Here is a 19,204-nt window from a genome sequence, read left to right as displayed (position 1 = left end):
ATTAGCAAAACTACCGGTCTGTGTATTTGACTCCCCCTCCTACGCCCGCAGGCCAAAGAAGTAGGAAGTAAGTCGCCCTATTCCGTGTCTATCAGTGGATCGGCACCCTTAGCACACACCCGCACCAACCACGTGAGAAGTCCTGCCGCAACTAAGTCTAAGTATATGATAATAGTCACGACAGAATCCTTCCCCGCAATCAGCACTAGCATGAGCCAGAGCACCGAAATATATAAATATATTTAATAGGGGACCTGATCTCAATTACTGCCGACTTCAGTGAGTTCAGATCACTCCGAATGGCACGCACGTGATGCCCTCACTTCCATCTAACAGCTGGGCTTTGAGACCAGGGAGATAGTTCATCTCTTATGTTGATAAAGAAGAGATGCCAAGCCCTCTCAAGCCTAGAACTAAAGACTCCTAACCACCCATTACCTTTAACACCGCCAGGTGTAATGGATGTTTAGTTGGACAAACTGTCAGTCGAAGCAATGATCTGGCTTCAAAAATAGCAAAAGACCCCATAGAAAACACTAAAATAACAAAGAGTAATTTTACTAGAATAAGTTTCTCAGAAAACAAACGAACTAAACAAAAAAGTGAAATTCCCTTAGGCACCATTATCCAAGCTTAACATTACGAAAATTGCTTCCCGCAAAATTAAACCAAGACACAATTCCAAGTTCCTGCTATGCAACGATTTATTCCTTGCATAACATGACGGCACTAAAGGGCCTGTCAGTTAGAACAAAAATTTGACAGTTCCGAACAACTGACAGGCCGATATCGTCCGGCAGATTGATAGTCAGTGGGCCCCTTTAGAACAATACAGTGTAGAATACTTCATGGCACATAACACTACACACAACACGTCAGTAAAGAATCTCCACTATAGTCTAAGTTCAGCGTTACGACGATATTGTCCCCGTAAAACCAAACGCAGACAAATTCCAAGTCCCTGCTATGCAACGATATTGTTCCTGCATAACGTGGCGGCACTCGGAATAACTCAGTGTCGAAAACTTTACAATAAAATAAAACCCATACATAGCAGCTAAGAATCTCCACAATAGTCTAGGTTAGGCGGTCTGACGATATTGTCCCCGTAAAACCAAACACAGACACAAATTCTAAGTTTAAATTTACCAAGATGATTCTAAGTAAAAACAAACACAGAAAAAATAGCAGAGAAACTTCGCTAACCAGTACGAAAATAACGCCCAAAAGCCAGTCACGACTAGTCCGATGGTTGAAGAATGAATCCCACCCCCCCGTGCCCGCTCCAGCTATTTATACCCTTTATTAGCGACAAGCGACTGGCGACTGGCGACTGGTGACTGGCAACTGGCGACTAGCGACTGGCGACTGGCGACTGGCGACTTATTAAGACAAACGTTTTCCAAAAAGTACCAGGATACCAGAACCGAGAAGGAGGTCGTTCGCCCCATGGTACGTAACGGTGCTCGACTCAAGGAGAACTTCATATGTCCTGTGTTGCGTTTACTAAACCTTATGGCCTATACATTAACGTTTACAATCACTAAATGTCGATTCCACCGATATCTATCCCTTTCACGCATGCGGTGTTTGAGAAGGACAGAAATATTTACAACGACATCTACATTTCACGCAAACATGGATAGCAGCTCAGTTTGAGGAGCCCGAACAAATAATAAAAGAAGGAGCGTTCCGAAATCCATTACGTATGAATCTGACGTGTTATTTTACTTTATGACATTTTTAATTTATTTCTGAATTCTTCGTTCATTTCAACGTGTTTTACGTTTATTAATAACAAATATGTTTAAAACAAATTCCGGAAATTAAGATTTAACTATCTTTTACACGTAAATTTTACGATCAGAATGCAGTATCAAAACGTCATTGCATGTCATTTTGTACCAGGAGCTCAGAATAATGACTAAAGCATAGAAGTCGGGCAAAAATAAAAGCTTGGTAAAAGGTATCGTATTCACAACACGCTATCACTTTTTGTCTATGAGTGAGTGAGACAACAATCCGCAAGTTTTTTAGTTTTTTTCAGTATTGTCATAAGATGAACTGAGGAAAATGTCAAATGGTCCTATGTGGTTCGAATATAATCCAGCCAAATAAAATATATGTTCGTTATTTGACAGGTAGGTGTCAACTGTAACAACTTGACATAGTCGTATTATTTTAGTTGAAATATTTCGGGAATTTCAGCGGTTTAATTATATTGTTGCTATTCCTGAAAGATTGTTGGAAAACGTGCTAAGTTTTTATTTGTAATGGTTTGAAGTTCCCTTTGTGATAATGTCTTGTGTGATCGAGGGCTGTAAATCGCATACAGGAAGAAAAGAAAATACGCACGAACCGATAACCTTTAATCGGTGAGTTTTGTTCAATTTTGAAGAAATTAATTTATAGGACCTGACCCTAAACATTGAAATCGATATGTTGTTTATGTAATTATTACTTGCATTCAAGTCTATATAGATTTTTGCATATATTTTCGAACTGCTAAGTATGAAAGGTTATATTTTTGGCATAGTGATGTATCGACCTCAGATCAATAACCTATCGACATTTACAGCTTTCTTATAGTTTGGCCCAGGACTATTTCATTTTAATTGATGAGTACAGTCAAGGGTATAAATATATATACATTCCCAAAGTGATTGTCTGGATCGATCTTTTTGCCTTCGACTGAACTTATAGTTTTCTTTGTTCTTACTTACTGACAGATTGTGTTTGCCAGACTATAGTATAATACTAAAAACCGGTCAAGTGCGGGTCGGACTCGCGCACCAAGGGTTCCGTACTTTTTAGTATTTGTTGTTATAGCGGCAACAGAAATACATCATCTGTGAAAATTTCAACTGTCTAGCTATCACGGTTCATGAGATACAGCCTGGTGACAGACAGACGGACAGTGAAGTATTAGTAATAGGGTCCCGTTTTTACCCTTTGGGTACGGAACCCTAATAAAAAAGACATTAATGATCATTGATGAATGTTCCTTTTATTAATATTGTTGGTTTACCTATCTCACAAAACTCAACTTTTTATTTCAGATTTCCAAAGGACGAGGAACAGGGGATATTACTGCAATGTTCTGCCACCAGAGTGCAGCACTAGCTTTTTTAGTGCACCGTATAGTAACTTATTCATACTGTACCTTTAACAGGTTTTTGACAAGTTTTCAGGGGAACTACCAGAAAACTGGAATCCGAAATTTCGTTATCTAGCTGCCTCTTTATCGCTCGAATACGCAAGAGTGACAGAGATGTTAGATAACGAAAGTTCGATTTTCTTGTTTCGCGATAGACCCTCAGATTGTGGTAGTGGCGCCACCTACGCCGAGTTTCGCGCAATATTAAATAAAAAAAAATATTACAAGAACGCTTTTTTTTTTCATTTCCTATTTGGTACATGACTAGAAACTATCCTTAGTCTTTTAGCATTAGAAAAAACGGTAAACCATTTCCAACCAGCAATATTTTACTTATGAAAGCAAAAGTATGTAAATGATCGTATATTATGTTTGTTGGGACTTATTTTCAAAGTGTTTTTCGATAAAACGACACGTTAAGATCGCTCGCCTTCTTTCTAATGATAAAAAAACGAGAGGTATAGTTAGACGGTTCTGAGTGGTAGACTTCAAATGAGATAAAAGCTATATTAGGTACATGTATTATTCCTCATATCAGGCGGCTCTTTGATTCCAAGGATTGCATAATTTTTATACTTTTTAATTATTTTTAGAATATGAAAATTATAAAAAGTAAAAGTCATGCAATCCTTGTATTCAACGAGCCGCCTGCTACAGATTTCTTGAAATTGCCGCGTTTTTTCAGGTTCAACTTTCATTAGCCAGACTATTATCAATTTGCCAATTTCGTGATTATTCTTTTACACGGCACATAAACATGCATAATTTATCGATATAAAAAGTCGACACAGTTACATCCCTAGCAAATTATCAAACTTATGACACCGTACGTAAATGAGAAATAACAAGCATATATGCATCTCTTTTCGGCACATTATCTAATTCGTAAGGAAGTAAAGTACGGGTATACAAATTTGCGAAGCATTTTTGCCCGACTTCTACGCTTTAGTCATTATTCTGAGACCAGGAGCACCTAAACGTCAGTTCGACATCCACCTGTCAAGCTGTCAGTCTCCTTAATTTGATATTGAACCTTTTTTGTAAAGTTTATTTTGATTATTTCTAAGTTATAAACAAGGGTTAATTTAACGAGAAACACTAGTGTTAAATAATAAAACATGGAATTAAGTGTTGATTAAGTGCTTCAAGTTTCATCTGTCAGCATAGTTAGTGGAATTACGAACGAAATATGCGACTGAAAAGGATTTCAATATTACAAAGGTATATTTTCCCATCTTCTATGTTTTTGTAATGAAAATGAGCTTAACACTAGGCTATAGGCATACGACCAGTCACAGCAGTATGGTCTTAGGTCAACTCGACCAAAAGTGAAATCATAATTTTTAGGACTCCAAAGTATAACTCAGAACTGACTGCGCCTATTATCATGCTGGGAGGAGTACCCCTCAAAGTGGTGGGAGCTTCAGATATCTGGGGTATATGCTCACCGGAGACCTGAAGGATGATGTGGGTCTGGAGCGTGAGAGGAGGGCTAGCTATGGCGGTAAGGGGCAATATGGTTGCCCGCAGATTTGCACGTTGTAACACACAAGTAAAGTTGACGCTCTTCAGGGCATATTGTCAAACATTTTACACGTGCAGTCTGTGGGCAACATTTACACAGAGGGCCTATAATACGCTGAGAGTTCAGTACAATAACATCCTGAGGATGCTGTTGAAACTGCCGAAGCACCTCGGGCATTTTTGCAGAGGCGCAAATGGCGTAGAAGAATAGCGTCTCTGCTGAAGCGCGTGCGCGGCAGTAGCAACGGCCTCCAGTGGACTTTGTCTGAACGCTTAGATTGCCGCCTCACATTCCTCTTTCCACGTTCCTTTCTGCTCCCAGCCGTTAATGTTAACCTAGTTTTAAATTGTAAGTGTTTTTATATAAGTATAGTGTGTAAGTTTTTTTAGTGTACTTACAAAAACATGGATCACCTGGTCTGAATTAAACGATTTTTTTTATAAAACCGGTTTACCATATTCGTGCATTCTAATGAATTTATAAGGAATAAGTAGGTACCTACAGGGCTCACAGTATGAAGACAATCATCACAGGCCTTTGCATCTATTGCAGACGATTTTTGCATTGCTGTTTAGACAGCGGGTTTGGTGACTGTGGAGGCCGATGCGTGAGAGACCGATGAAGACAATAGGTACCTATAAATTTGTCGGTTAGTGTTCTACTTGAGATATTGGCTTCCATGTAGGTATAATTAATTGTGTTAAGGTAAGGTTCCTAATCATTTTAGTAAGTGTACATGAGCTCCTCATTCTCAAAATACCCTATTCTCATTTTATCTAGTTTCAAGTTGGTGTACCTACAAATAATCGTAATACGGAATACGGAAAATCTGTTTTTGTCATTTGACATTTTCGGAATATAGGTATGTATCCGTACTAACCTATGCGAGTTGCTGATAGGATTCCAAGCAGCGATGGCCGTCTCGACGATGGGGCTGAAGATGATCGTGTCGTCGCGAGGGTCGACGGCGATGCCGAGCCCTTGCGAGGACTTACGGCCCACGAGGTTCACGGGCAAGTCGGTGCCCTCGGCGGGGGGGCCTGCCGCTAGAACTGCGGTGGACACGCTGAATAGTCTGGAAAGTAATCGTTCAAAATTTAATATTGGCAAATATAATTTATACAATTCTCTTTGGCATAGTAATTTAACTGATAGAAAAGTAAGTGGTTTCGATGCGACTTTCAAACGCGCATAAACTTCTGTAGTTTGTGCGTGTGTGTTTTGTATGTTATTTTGTACTTGCTGGTAGGTTAGGTTAGGGTAGGCTGGCAGTGTTAGGTGCCTATGTTTCCATTTATCCCAATCGGCTATACCCATAGTGAACTGTGATTGAAACTAGATTGACGGCAGACAATGGCTGGTAATAGATTATAGACATCGAGCCAATGAGTGTGTGGCCCACCAGATTCAACGGTTCTTCGTTGAAGTCATACTCGACGTCATTTTCAGGTCAGGGTGGGTAAATGGATATGAGCGTCTCTCTGCGTCTTAGCCCAGAGCATTTATCTCGTAAACGCATACTAACCAATGTGCACATGTTCAAAATGCATGTTCACCTGTCAGTGGCCAAAGGCTGGTAATACAGCAGACCCTGGGCCGGCGAGTGCGCCAGACCGACGATGCCGTCCATCAACGTAAACCTTTCCCCGTTGATGTCGTACTCCCCCATGTCAGGGTCGGGATACATGGAGGCGTGGGTCACGCGCCATGCGTTGTCGCGGTGCCCGTCATACACGATGATACCTAGAAATAGGAATAATAAGCACAAAGTAGAAAGTATTATCGCGTTAGGCGTTGGATAGGTACTATAAGCTGAATAAATCAGGCTTTACAAATCCTCATTTGGGTATTATATATACCTAGTCCTTACGCATACATACAGCATAATGAATTTGGATACTTTAATATTAAATGATAGGTAATTTTTGGTTATATTAGTCCTTAGGCATACAGTATAAACTTCGGTAAACACTTGGAAACTAATACCTAGCACCAAATACTTACATTAGATTTCACCTCACGGGACAATGTCGTTCATTGTCTTATACACTCTAGAATTGATTCGGTTGCACTATTATCATCCATTACTTTTAACACACCTAGATTTAGAGGTCGTAACAACTAAACTTTTCGTACTCAGAGTATATAAAAACAATACTTCATTCTATAATCCAATTATGAGAATGTGCCGCCAATATAATGACTTAATAGCCGATGATCGTTGCGGTAGGAGCATTGATATTTTCTACCCCCACATTGCTAGGTTTAAGAAATGGTTGGCTGCCATCATCTTCTCCTCTTCTCTCACTGACTGATGACATCTGCTTTAACCCTGTATGTTTGTTTCATTTGTGTAGTTTAACCTTAATAATGTAGTTTAACTCCCTTATATTGTAATGTTTAGATAGTTATTTGTTCTCTGATATTTTTAACTGTATCTATGATATTGTCTTCGGTTACCGCGATAGTTACTCATGAAATAAAACTATGAAAACGGATTATATCGCGTATATTGAATTTATAATACATCCCGACGTTTCGAACTCTTTACAGCGTTCACCCGTTGACCACGAACGCTGTAAAGAGTTCGAAACGTCGGGATGTATTATAAATTCAATATACGCGATATAATCCGTTTTCATAGTTTTATTTCATGTATCTATGATAGTTAAATTAACTTGTAACATTTCCGCTGAATTGTAAAACATGCTGTGTACACTTGTTTTGGATTGTATGTTTCTCACGATATCTGTATTGTACCTAATAAAGTAAAATAAAATAAAAAATTGTGAGAGAGCGTTATTTATTTAAATATTAGGTTTAATATTTTATTCCTTAAATGCAATTATACCGAAGCAGTGCAGAAGCAGCACCTATTTATCAGTGGTTTTAAACTGTAAATTGGTAGAAGCGAGGATATAGGTACAAAGCAAGAAAAGCACCTCAAGGAGGTACCTATACGCATTTATATCTATCTTTGCTATACGCGAGTCACGTAGGCAAGTAACGAGTAGATACCTACAAAGCACTGAGACAAATTTCCCACACAGTTGTCTGTATTTGCCGTTAGCAAATACCTATGTAAATTGGCAAATTTCACATGAAACAACAGGCGCATGTACTTAATTTAACATGCATTCATATTAAATTAAAAACTTAACGCTTACTTTGTGAAGTTGACTCATGTATGTCTATGGTGCATATATGTATATTGATATTTGTCTGCATGCCTTTCTTTTTTATGTACTATGTTGTGGCGTCAAATAAACGTATTTTCTTTCTTTCTTTCTTTCTAAATATATTTACTGAAATCGGAAAACTACTACGAGTGCGTTGAAGTTTGTAGTTGTAGCTTCATTAGCGCAAATCAGAATTTAGACCGGCATCAAACCGATATTTGAATCATATTGGAATCATACTCGTATCAGTTAGCAATTAGGTACTTAATAATCTGCAACACCGCTTTCATACAATTCAATCATAAAATCCTCGAATCCTTATTTTGCGAACTATGTACGTTAAGTTTCTTAAGTCCGATACGTTTTTCAATCGGTGTTGATAGTAATAAAATTAATTGAACGCGAGCCGTGGCCTCACACCTCTTATTATTAACTTTTTGTGCGTCCCGAGTTACACAGTACTCGTATTAACAGACAGTACGAGTCATTTGAAGTCATTTAAACTAAAAACTGTAATAGATGTCATATATTAAAGAAAAAGTGACCAAAACACAAATCAAAAATATTTAATAAAATAATTTGATTTGTTCCCAAAACTTGTTCATTTAAACTAGTTTAGCCTTTCGTATGCGCTTGTCAAACATTGCTATTTAGTTCATAGTTTTATTTCATGAGTAACTATCGCGGTAACCGAAGACAATATTATTGCTATTTAATTAACTTCATAACTTCATTTTTAGGGTTCCGTACCCAAAGGGTAAAAATGGGACCCTATTACTAAGACTCCGCTGTCCGTCTGTTCGTCTGTCTGTCACCAAGCTGTATCTCATGAACCGTGATAGCTAGACAGTTGAAATTTTCACAGATGATGTACTAAGTACTACCTAACTACCTACTCTGATTTCACATGCAACTTTTATGAACATATGGTTTAGCCTTTTTTTTTTTTTTTTTTTTTACGCAGGGGTAAATGCATTTACGCATCTCACCCCCCGGGCTGGGGAAGCCGGGGGGGGTGGTATGTGGGACTCGCTCCTCCCGTACATCCTCTAACCAGAGGATGGGGAGGAGAATACCCACTAACATCCCCTGCGGCGTCACCCTCTCAGACGTTGTATGGGGGCATCATGGGCTCGCGCATTCATTCTTCCACCATGCCCCCCGCCTTTTCCCGGTCTTACACCGGGGAACCCGCGCCAAGGGAGGGGAGAATCAGGGACGCTTCTGATTCTCCCCCCAGACGTGTAGGACCGTGCAATGTGGGCCCCCAACCCACTAGCCCTACCGAGGGAGGACGCAGTTTACAGCGGCGTACTGCGCACGTCTTCTCCCTCTTCGTCTGCGCCGAAGCGGGGGCGCGTCGGCCGCGTCTTCGCGCCCCCGCTCCGCTGTCTCCTTCTGCAAGATGACCTCCTCGCAGAAGGAGATTACCGTCTTCCAGTTCCTCTCGCTGCCCAGCATGGCCGCAACTACGCAGTGCAGCGAGAGATCCGTCATTCCTATTGCTGCCGCAAGAGCGCGGCGATTCCCTTCCCAACGACTGCATACCTCTAGGGTGTGTTGGGCCGTGTCATCAGGGTCGCCGCACTCGTGACACTGGGGCCCCATTTCCCTCTTTATGTTGTGCAGGTAATGACCGAAGCAGCCGTGTCCGGTCATCACCTGCGTTGCCCTATATGATAGGGCCCCGTGTTCCCTCTTCAACCACGCCTCTATATGAGGGAGGATTGCCCCTATGGTGCGTGTTCCATAGAGGGAGTCCTCCAGGCCGGTCTCCCATAGCTCTTGGAGCCTGACCTTAGCCTCTCGGTCTGCCCGCTCTAACACTTCTGGGTCTAAACGCTCTCCTCGAGCCCTGGCCTCCGCCCTCAACACGTATCTCTCCGCTAGGACCCGCGCCTCGAGCTCCCACGGAGGGGTGCAAGCGAGGAGACACGCTGCCGCATGGGATACCGTTGAGTAGGCCCTAATTATTCTTAGGGCCACCACCCTTTGCGGTCGCCGGAGCCGGGATTTGTTCTCGCTCGACAGCCGGTCCGCCCAAATCGGGGCCCCGTATAGGGCCATACTTCTTACAACCCCCGCAAAGAGGCGGCGGCATGGGGCACTCGGTCCTCCCACGTTGGGCAGCAGCCTGCCTAGGGCAGAAGCCGCACCCACAATTCGGGGAGCAAGTCGGGTAAAATGTTCCCCGAAATCCCACTTTCTGTCCAGGACCAAGCCAAGATATTTGATGTTGGCCTTGACCTGGACAGGTTCTCTTTCCACCTGGATCGTCAAGCCGGCGGGCAGGCGCCATCCTTTTCCCCCAAAGACTATCGCCTCTGTCTTATGGAGGGCCACCCTTAACCCAAGCAGGCGTATGCGGCCTATCGTCAGTTCTGTGGCGACCGCCGCCCTCCTCAGGGTCTCCCCCAATTCTCTTCCCCGCACAGCCACCATCGTGTCGTCCGCGTAACATATGGTGGACATGCGGGGAAGCTGTGCCCCCCTTATTACCCAATCGTAGCCGATGTTCCACAGGAGAGGTCCTAAGACTGACCCCTGTGGAACACCGCAGGCCATTTCGCGCTCGCGACGGCCCCCTCTCATTTCATAGAGCACTACCCTCTCAGATAGGTAGTGCTCCACGATTTTACTCAGGTATAGAGGCACTTCGTGGTACCGAAGTGCCTCCTTAATCACAGTATACGGGAGGGTGCCAAAGGCATTGGCGATGTCAAGGGACACCGCCACAACACCCTCCCCTCTCCCCGCTGCATCTTCACTAAATTTCCTAAGAGAGGAAAGTGCGTCCATTGTGGACAGCCCCGCCCGAAAACCGAACTGCCTGTCGCTGACGTCCGGGCCGGCGTTCCTGAGGTGTTGGAGAATGCGGCCAGCGAGGATGCGTTCCAACATCTTCCCGACTTCGTCAAGGAGTACTAACGGCCGATATCCGGAGGGACTGTCCGGCGGGCGGCCCTCCTTCCTGAGGAGGCATAGCCTACCCCCCTTCCAGCATCTCGGAAACCGGCCCTCTTTCAGGCAATCATCAAATAGTTCCCTAAACCGGTCTCCGAGATGCTTTAGTACGATAGGGAGGACCTTCCCAGGTACCCCGTCAGGCCCAGGAGCCTTTTTACATCCCCTTAAGCGGATGTCTACCCTCATCATCTCGATATCAGAGATCACGGGGATCTCCATCGGACCCTCTGGTTCCGCCAGGGGGATCGACATTACCGGCGGTGTAAAGTCGGGCGCCGGTGGGAAGAGGCCCTCCACTATTCGCGTGAGGAGTTCCGGTTCCAGGGAGTCCATAGGGGGGGCAAGCTTCATTTTGTTGCGTACAAGCCTGTACGGTCGCCCCCATGGATCCCGGTCCAGTGTGGCCAGAAACTCCTCCCGCGCCTCATCCTTTCTTTTGGCAATTTCCCGGTTGAGAGCCTCTTTTGTCGTTTTGAGGGCCTGGTATGCTGCCTCTTCCTCCTCCTCAGTATGCCTCCTCCGTCGACATCGATTATATGCGCGGCGGCACGCGTTACAGGTGACACGGAGGGCCGCGATTTCTTCCGACCACCAGTATACACTCCTCCTTGCTGTAGGTCGTCCGGCACGTGGCATTGCTGCGTCGCATATTGATTGCAGACTTTCGCGGAGGCGTGAGGCACGCTCATCCACTCCTAGCGCTATTGGAGGAGGGTTATTCCACGCCTCAACCATTGCGGCTTCGTCCGCCATCTCGCGGTCCAGCTCTGATATTTTCCACTTAGGAAAACAGTTTCTTCTACTTCGGCCGGGCATCGGTGGGGCTACCGGTGCATTGTGGACCCTCATTTGTATATAGAGGTGGTCGGACAAGGTCTCCACCTCCTCCAGGACCCGCCAATTCGTTATACGCGCGGCGACGGCAGGGGTCGCGAACGATATGTCGACAATAGACCCCCCCTGCCGTCGCACGCATGTATTGGCGTTGCCCTGGTTCAGGACAGCCAAACCCGTCGCCACCGCCCAGTCCCTTAGGGCAGCTCCCTTTGGGGTTGTGAGGGGCGAGCCCCAAGCTTCACTTTTGGCGTTAAAATCGCCCAATACGAGCACCTGGCTGGGGCTCGCTCTCCTCACAATATTCCCGACCTCTTCTAGGAATCGCTCAAGATCGCGAAGCGGTTTATTGGGGGAAAAGTAACATGCCACGACTACAGTTTCACCCCATTTTGCCGCCGCGTATCCCCGGCCACGGGCTATAGGCGTAAGGGGCGGGTCACCCACCGCCGGTACCATCATTGCTACCCTGTCGTCTGTGGCCCCCACCCAGTTAGTTTGGGTAGGAACAAAATATGGTTCCGCCACCACCGCTATGGAGATGCCCCACTCCGCCGTGGATTGCATGAGCAGATCTTGAGCACGAGCGCAGTGGTTGACATTACACTGTAAAATGTCCAGATACGGGTGTACTGGCATTAAAGATCCATACTTTGTCCCTCACTGGCCGGTTGGTCGGCGTTACACATTGGGGCTCTTTGGGTCTTCAGAAGAGCCTCTTTACCTTTTGCTGGTGGGGGCGCACAGGAGAAACCACCCATTATATGCTCCGCTGGACGTTTGGCCGCATGACACACAGAGCAAAAGGCAGCCTCCGCCTTGCAGTCCACTATCCTGTGGTCCGGCCTGCTACACCGAAAGCAGAGGCTGCTCCTGTCCACTGGCGAAGGGCACAGTGCTCTGGTGTGCCCCGTGCCCATACACCTGTAGCATCTCATCGGTGTCGGGTCCAGCGCCACTACCAGGGCCGAGGACCATCCTATCAGTAGTCGACCCGCTGTAGTGACTTTCTTGGCCGCTGTTATAGGGCATTGTGCCAGTGCCGACCCTGTTCCATTATATTGGGCCCTAATTTTTCCCACCTTAACTTCATTCGGTGGGCATTCGCCCAATCGAGCGATTGCTCCCGCGATCGCCTCTTGAGTGGCCGCCTCATCTAGGCCAGAAATGCGTAGGTCCGCCATTTTGGTGGGCCTGTATACACGGGCTTCATCTCCGATCACCTCCGCCATTCTTCGACAAAGTTCGTCAGCCGCTCTGCCATTGTCCGACCCAGACACCTCAATTATCCTGGCTCCAGCAGCTGTTTTGCGGACTTTGACGTGCCCTAGACCCACATCAGCAAGGTTCACCGATGTGGTGGCTTTAGACATGATTGAGGCGTATGTCGCCTCAGACTCCGGCTTCAAGGCCACCACAATCGCGGCCGTAGAGGGCACAACCAGCTTTCGTGGGCCCGCAGGTGCCGGTTTCCGGGCCGGAGCGGCGGGGGGAGGGGAGGGCTTGGATGATTTGCCGGATTTGCCCTTCCTGATAACCTGCGTCCAAGACTCATTAAGCTGTTGTGTTCTAGTTGCCGGCTGCGAGGAGGGGGGGGCTTTGGGCTCCTTCGCCATCTTCTGCCTGGGAGCAGAATTAGCCCTCTTCTTGGCCGCTGGTGTCGAAGGCTGGGCCGCAGGGGTCCTAGGTTGCCTAGCGGGCAGCGCACGTGTCTCTGTCCTTGGGGGTGCCTCAGGCAGCAGTTCCAGCTGGGGGGTGGGCTGACTCGCAGTCGTCTTACTTCTGTCCGCCGCGAGAGGGGGGCGGGGGACCGGCTCGGGGGTATAGCCCGTGCGGGCCGAGATCATGTTCCCCATGGTAATTGTAAGGTCCTGCTTCAGGTCCTCCTTCAGTTCCTTGAGGGCCTCAGCGAGGGCCTCAGCGAAGCCCGCCGGAAGCTGATCGGATTGAGCCGTCGGGGCCTGTGCTAGGGGCCGGGTCTCCCTCTCAGAAAAGGCTCTACGAAGGGCCTTCATCTCGGTCTGGCATTGAGCAAGTTGCTCCCGCATTCTCTTATTATCAGCCTTTAAGGCCCGCAACTCCTCGCCTTCTTGTCTATCCGCCAGACAGTCCGTGGCCGCCAATATGTCCCGGCAGGCCTGGTTCATTTTACCCCAGACTTGTCCATTTAGGTTGCCGGATTTCCCGGCAGCCTCTAAGACAATATGGGTCGAATCCCGCAGTATTTCAATGTAGTCCGCGTAGTCCGTGTACGGGAGCGGGCTGCGGCTGCGTACTCCACTTTCTCGGCTTGGGGACGGGGACGGGGACAGCCTCCGCGGCTCCTTATCCTCCTTCTTCTTGTTGTCCCCCTGGGACCTTGTTCGGCAGGTGGGGAGAGGGAGAACCATCCCCTTCACCCCTTGGGCGTCCCGCACCTCCAAAAGGAAGTCCTCCTTATGTGCCCTCAGTTTGGCCTTGGCTTTTGACAGGCCAGTAGAGTGGGATTTGGGGGCTTTCATTCCCACGGCCTTGGCCCTACCCCTCCGCCCGGTGCTAATCTTAGGCCCTCTTCCATGAGCTTCATGGTGCAGGTCCTCCTGGTCCTGGTCCCCCTCATGGGGCCTCTTGTAAGAGACGGCCTCGGCCATGTCCTGGCCCTCCATAGGTTCCTCACAGTAGGGCAAGATCGGAGAATACGCCCCTACAGCCCCTTTATGGGGCCCCGTAGTTGGAGCCCCCTCCGGGTTCGACCCCTTCGCGGAGTCTTCCATACTTTTACCACGCGAAAACCACCCCTTACGGGGTGGAATTCGCCGAAATAGGTGGAAAACCCAGAGACCTAATCTAACCTAACTATTTTGGTCAAGTGGGAGTCGCAGCAAAACCAAAATCGCAAAAACAAACTTAAATTTTTCTTATGCGACGGGCTGTAGCGTCACTCCTGGTTGAGCTACAGATCTCAAACCTGGGTCAAAAAAATAGCTCTAAGTATGCTCTATTTACCTCTAATTTTTGAAATAAAAATATTCAATATTTTACGAGTTATTAAATTCCTAACACAAAACCAACTTATGTTTTGTTGTTTTTAGCGCCTAAAGAACTTAATAGCAATCTTTCAAAAAAAGTAATAACTAATTAACTATACACTCCAAAGATAGAATTCAAATGGATTTGAATTCCTTTCAACTAGCCTAATCCAAATAACCCACTATCCTGAATTTACTTACACAAGAACAGAAGATATGATTTTTTGAAACTGAAATCTACCAGCGTCGTCAACCGCAAATGGGGTAAACTTTTTACCAAAAGTTTGAACTTTGAGTCCCTGTATCTCCCGAACCAAAGGTCGGATCGATATGGGACAAAAAGTCCCTTAAAGAGCACAAAGCTGACCCAATTACGCAATCGACTGACGTTAGGAGAGAAGAAAGAAAAAGAAGATATAATTTTTTAGAGTAAAAAAACGCCTGAAATTAAAAAAGTGAATTTATACGAAAAGTGAAAGAAATTAAATAGTATAGAAATCTAGGGAGAAGCTGCAAAAGAACTTCGTGATAAAGTAGAACTCAATTAGCTTTATCTAACCACAAAATTTGAAGAATTTCCCTCACTTCTAACACTAAATTTTACCTCCATATGGTTTAGCCTGGGACTGTCTCAATTCAAACATGATGATGAGTATAATTTTTTTTCTTTTTATTTCCTGACAAATTGGGTTTGCCAGACTATATTTATAGGGATCTTTTTCCTATGCTTCTGTGCATGCAGCAACCCTAATGTTTAATGATATCGTTTGCCTATACAATCGTTACAACACCTCAGGTGACACGAATAGGTACCCCCACTATTACTGTGAGAACTCATTAAGTACTACTTATACGTTGCTACATCAGAGAAAAGCGTGACAAAGAAGTCATACCGTATGGATTAATAAATAATAGTCCACTTACGGATTAAATATGAACGACAACTTAACGATCCTAAATTAAGCTTAAGTAATCGATATTTGAGCAATAGATTGTTATTAAAACTGTAATCAATAATTAACTCAAAATTATCGAGATTATTGGTTATGGCACGCATATAGTTAAACGTTAACCTTAACATGAATTGGTTTATCGTTTCTTATTATTCACTTGTGATCATGGTAGGTATATTTCATGATTTTCAGTAAAGTTTTATGGTCAATTTTATGTATACCTACTACGGTGGTTAAATCAGATCATCCTTTGCTTTTTTGTTGCAGTTCTAGTTTCTAGTTTGGTCAGAACGCAAAAGCATACTGAAGATATTTAACTAATATATATCTAAAAAATTCGATCTTTAACTACTTAGGTGATCTTCATATTAAATAACAGGCGCTTAGAGATTGTCGACTATTATCGTGATAAAAACGAAAGTTACAAGTCGGGGCAAGGTTTTAAAGTGGTTTCAAGCATGACGATAGATTGCCTTCCACGGACTACGAAGAAGATCCAATTAATACCAATCGAGTATCTTTGATGTGTATCCAAACACGAAAATTACAAAAAGTTGTTTGTCAATCAATATTTCTTTACATTATATCTGGTGCGATAGCATCATCTATGTCTTCGAAGACAACGCAGTTGGGGAACGAGGCGGGCACCAGGGTAGGCAGCGAGGAGCTTAGTCACCAGCTCACGAAGAGAATGAATTTAGTGCCGGATTTGCCCTAAGGCCCAGTAGGCCCGGGCCTAGGGTGGCAAGACATTAGGGGCGGCAGTAAGGTGGCAGTCTATATGTTGTCTTATCGGCAACTTGGGGACCAGTGATCCAGAAGTTAAAGCCAAGGGATCTATCTTCGGATGTGTGCGCGGATGTTGTGAGTGTTGTGTGTCGGACTATTGACAATAATTAACTTTTATGTGTAGTGGGTGGTTAGAAAATGTGATGTCTACCTCGAACTTTAAATGCACTTTTCGTGGGGTAGTCACACAAATCTCTGTTTTGACATTTTGCTGGGACGTCAGTTAGCCGCGACCACGACCAGTGAAACCTGTGTCGAAACGTCGGTAAATAAAGGAAACAAAATAAATTCGCGATAGACCCGTTTCTAAATGTGATTTTATATGATGGGTGCTTAAAAAGGGGGGACTAATAATTACTACAGGGCCTGGGGCCTAGGACGGCCAAGACAGCAAATCCGCCGCTAAGGATGAAGCTCTACAATCTACATTCGACAAGAATAACATACCTGGCGCGACTGTGTCACTAATGTAGACGAAGCCGTTATCGCAGTTGGAGCCGAGGCGAGCGCTGGAGAGGATTTCGTCAAGCACCAGGTTGGTCAGCATGGAGCTTGGTCAACAGGTCACGAAGAGGACAAAGCTCTACATACGACAAGGACAAAATACCTGGCGCGACAGTGTCACTAATGTAGGCGAAGATGTTATCGCAGTTGGAGGCGAGGCGAGCGCTGGAGCGGGTCTCGTCGAGTACCAGGTTGGTCAGCAAGGAGCTTGGCCGCAGCAGCTCACGGGGGAAGTACACGCTTCGCACCTGCAACCGATAAATCGGCAATTTAGAAACCATAAGCATAAACAAATTAATAAGTACCTATTTAATAATTATGTGCGTAAATTATTAACTGTACATAAATATATTGGCTGAACACATACGCTAATCCACACACGCGTGCACTCACACACACACACACACACACACACACACACACACACACACACACACACACACACACACACACACACACACACACACACATATGTCGGTTTAGTAATTAACGCCCAAAAGACCAAGATAATGCATATTCGTTCAGCTCACAATAAAACTACTCATAATATTACTGTATTTGCACACCAACATAGCTGCCTGCACCAGCATAATATCACAACATGTAACTGTGAAAAAATTGAAGTGGTCACGGAGCACATGTACCTTGGGTTAATAATCGACCACGGATTCAACTGGGGACCGCACATTAATTATGTGTGCGATAAGTTGAGAGCCATCCTAAGTAAAATGTCAACATTAAGATATAAGCTACCGTACAAAACCCTACGTATGTTGTACTTAGCCCTTGCTGACTCTGTGATCGGTTACGCTCTGAGTACTTATGGTAAAACCTATAAAACATATATAGAAAAAATATATAACTTACAAATAAGATTATTGAAGACATTTGTACCTAAGCATATCAAAAAGAAGTACGAAACAGACTATTCCCAACTTTTCAAATACTGTAATTTACTCCCAGTTCAAAATATGTGTAAACTAGCCATACTAACAGAAGAATATCACCATGTTACTAAACTAAAAGAACACAAAAGATGTACAAAACTAAGAAGTCTACAGAACCAAAACAAATATTGTATACCCAAATATAACAACATATATGGAACTAGGCTGTACACATATATATTACCTAAAATATTGAATGATCTGCCAGAAGTTGTTTGTGCTAAATATTTAAATGGTAAACATATAAAAAAAGTCGTTAAAATGCACTTATTAAAAACTAACGACACAAGCTATGTATACTAAGAATCATACTTATGATGATATAGGATATAGGATATAATATTGTTTTTCTTTATGTTATTCTCGAACTCCCCATCGGCACACAAACCTCCATAAGGTTTTGCCTACGATGGGTCTTGTAATGATCTAAAACACTGTAATTTGCTTCCTTATTCAATAAATTAAAAAAAAAAATGTCCTTCATCACAAGCACAGTATTCAAGTAAGTAATTTAATTAGGTTTGAACATTAATTAATACCATAAATACCTAAATTATAAGTTAAAATTATAAGTAGTTTATAAATAACATCATCATCATGTATACCTACAATATTTCCTAAATAAAAAAGACTGTTATATTTATAGAGGAGCGGGGCATCCTGATATAGGTTCATTCACCTAAAAGGAAGTCCCAACCACTGATGGCAATTTGTAGATTAAGCTGACAAGGAAATAAAACAATTTTCATTTTCATGTAAAGTCGTGCGAACTGCGAAGAACTTTCACGCGAAGTAGGTATAACCATAGACATTAATTCGCGGAAAATTATGATCTAAAGGTCAGGAAAGCATATTACCACGCTTGCTGGGCAAATAAATATCATTTACTAGACGGTAACACAAACTTAGATAAGGCTCCAGGACCAGGTTTTTATTCAGTAGTAAATGGAAGTAGACAGATATGACAGCTGTAATATTTAGATGATGGTATCTTGGCTTGTATTTTGTGGAGCTAGAATTGTCCACTATTGGTGTGGTAATTGGTCTGTGGTATAAACAAATATTTACCAATAAACCTGCACCTGTTGTAAGTCCAAAGCCACTAATCGTCTGTTGGGCATAGGGCTCAATCAATGCAGGCACAATGGGCCAAGCGTGTAATCACGGGTATCGGTCATTGCAATACGATCCAACGCCACGCCCTGCACATAATGAGAAAACGACCTCGACGACCGTGAGCTGTCGATCGTGGGACGTACATACGAGTGACCAGTACTTTCAGTCAACTCATTTTTACATCCGTATTGTAATTAAAGATACTAGTTTTTATTAGGGTTCCGT

The 19,204-nt window shown here is 44.2% G+C and overlaps 1 protein-coding gene across 1 annotated transcript in view; it reads right to left on the bottom strand.

Annotated features, from left to right (window-relative positions):
- The window catches only part of LOC134744184 (protein yellow-like), a 67,199-nt gene that overhangs the window by 3,860 nt on the left and 44,135 nt on the right, over positions 1 to 19,204 (bottom strand). The window contains exons 4-6 of the mRNA XM_063677904.1: positions 17,020 to 17,164; positions 6,239 to 6,425; positions 5,563 to 5,757 (exon numbers count right to left, since the gene is read on the bottom strand). Coding sequence (XP_063533974.1) covers positions 5,563 to 5,757; positions 6,239 to 6,425; positions 17,020 to 17,164 — 527 coding nt within the window. The remainder of the gene's footprint in view (positions 1 to 5,562; positions 5,758 to 6,238; positions 6,426 to 17,019; positions 17,165 to 19,204) is intronic.

Source organism: Cydia strobilella, chromosome 9 (genome assembly GCF_947568885.1).
Source record: "Cydia strobilella chromosome 9, ilCydStro3.1, whole genome shotgun sequence".
NCBI classification, from domain to species: domain Eukaryota; kingdom Metazoa; phylum Arthropoda; class Insecta; order Lepidoptera; family Tortricidae; genus Cydia; species Cydia strobilella.
This window is presented reverse-complemented; position numbering and strand designations above follow the sequence as displayed.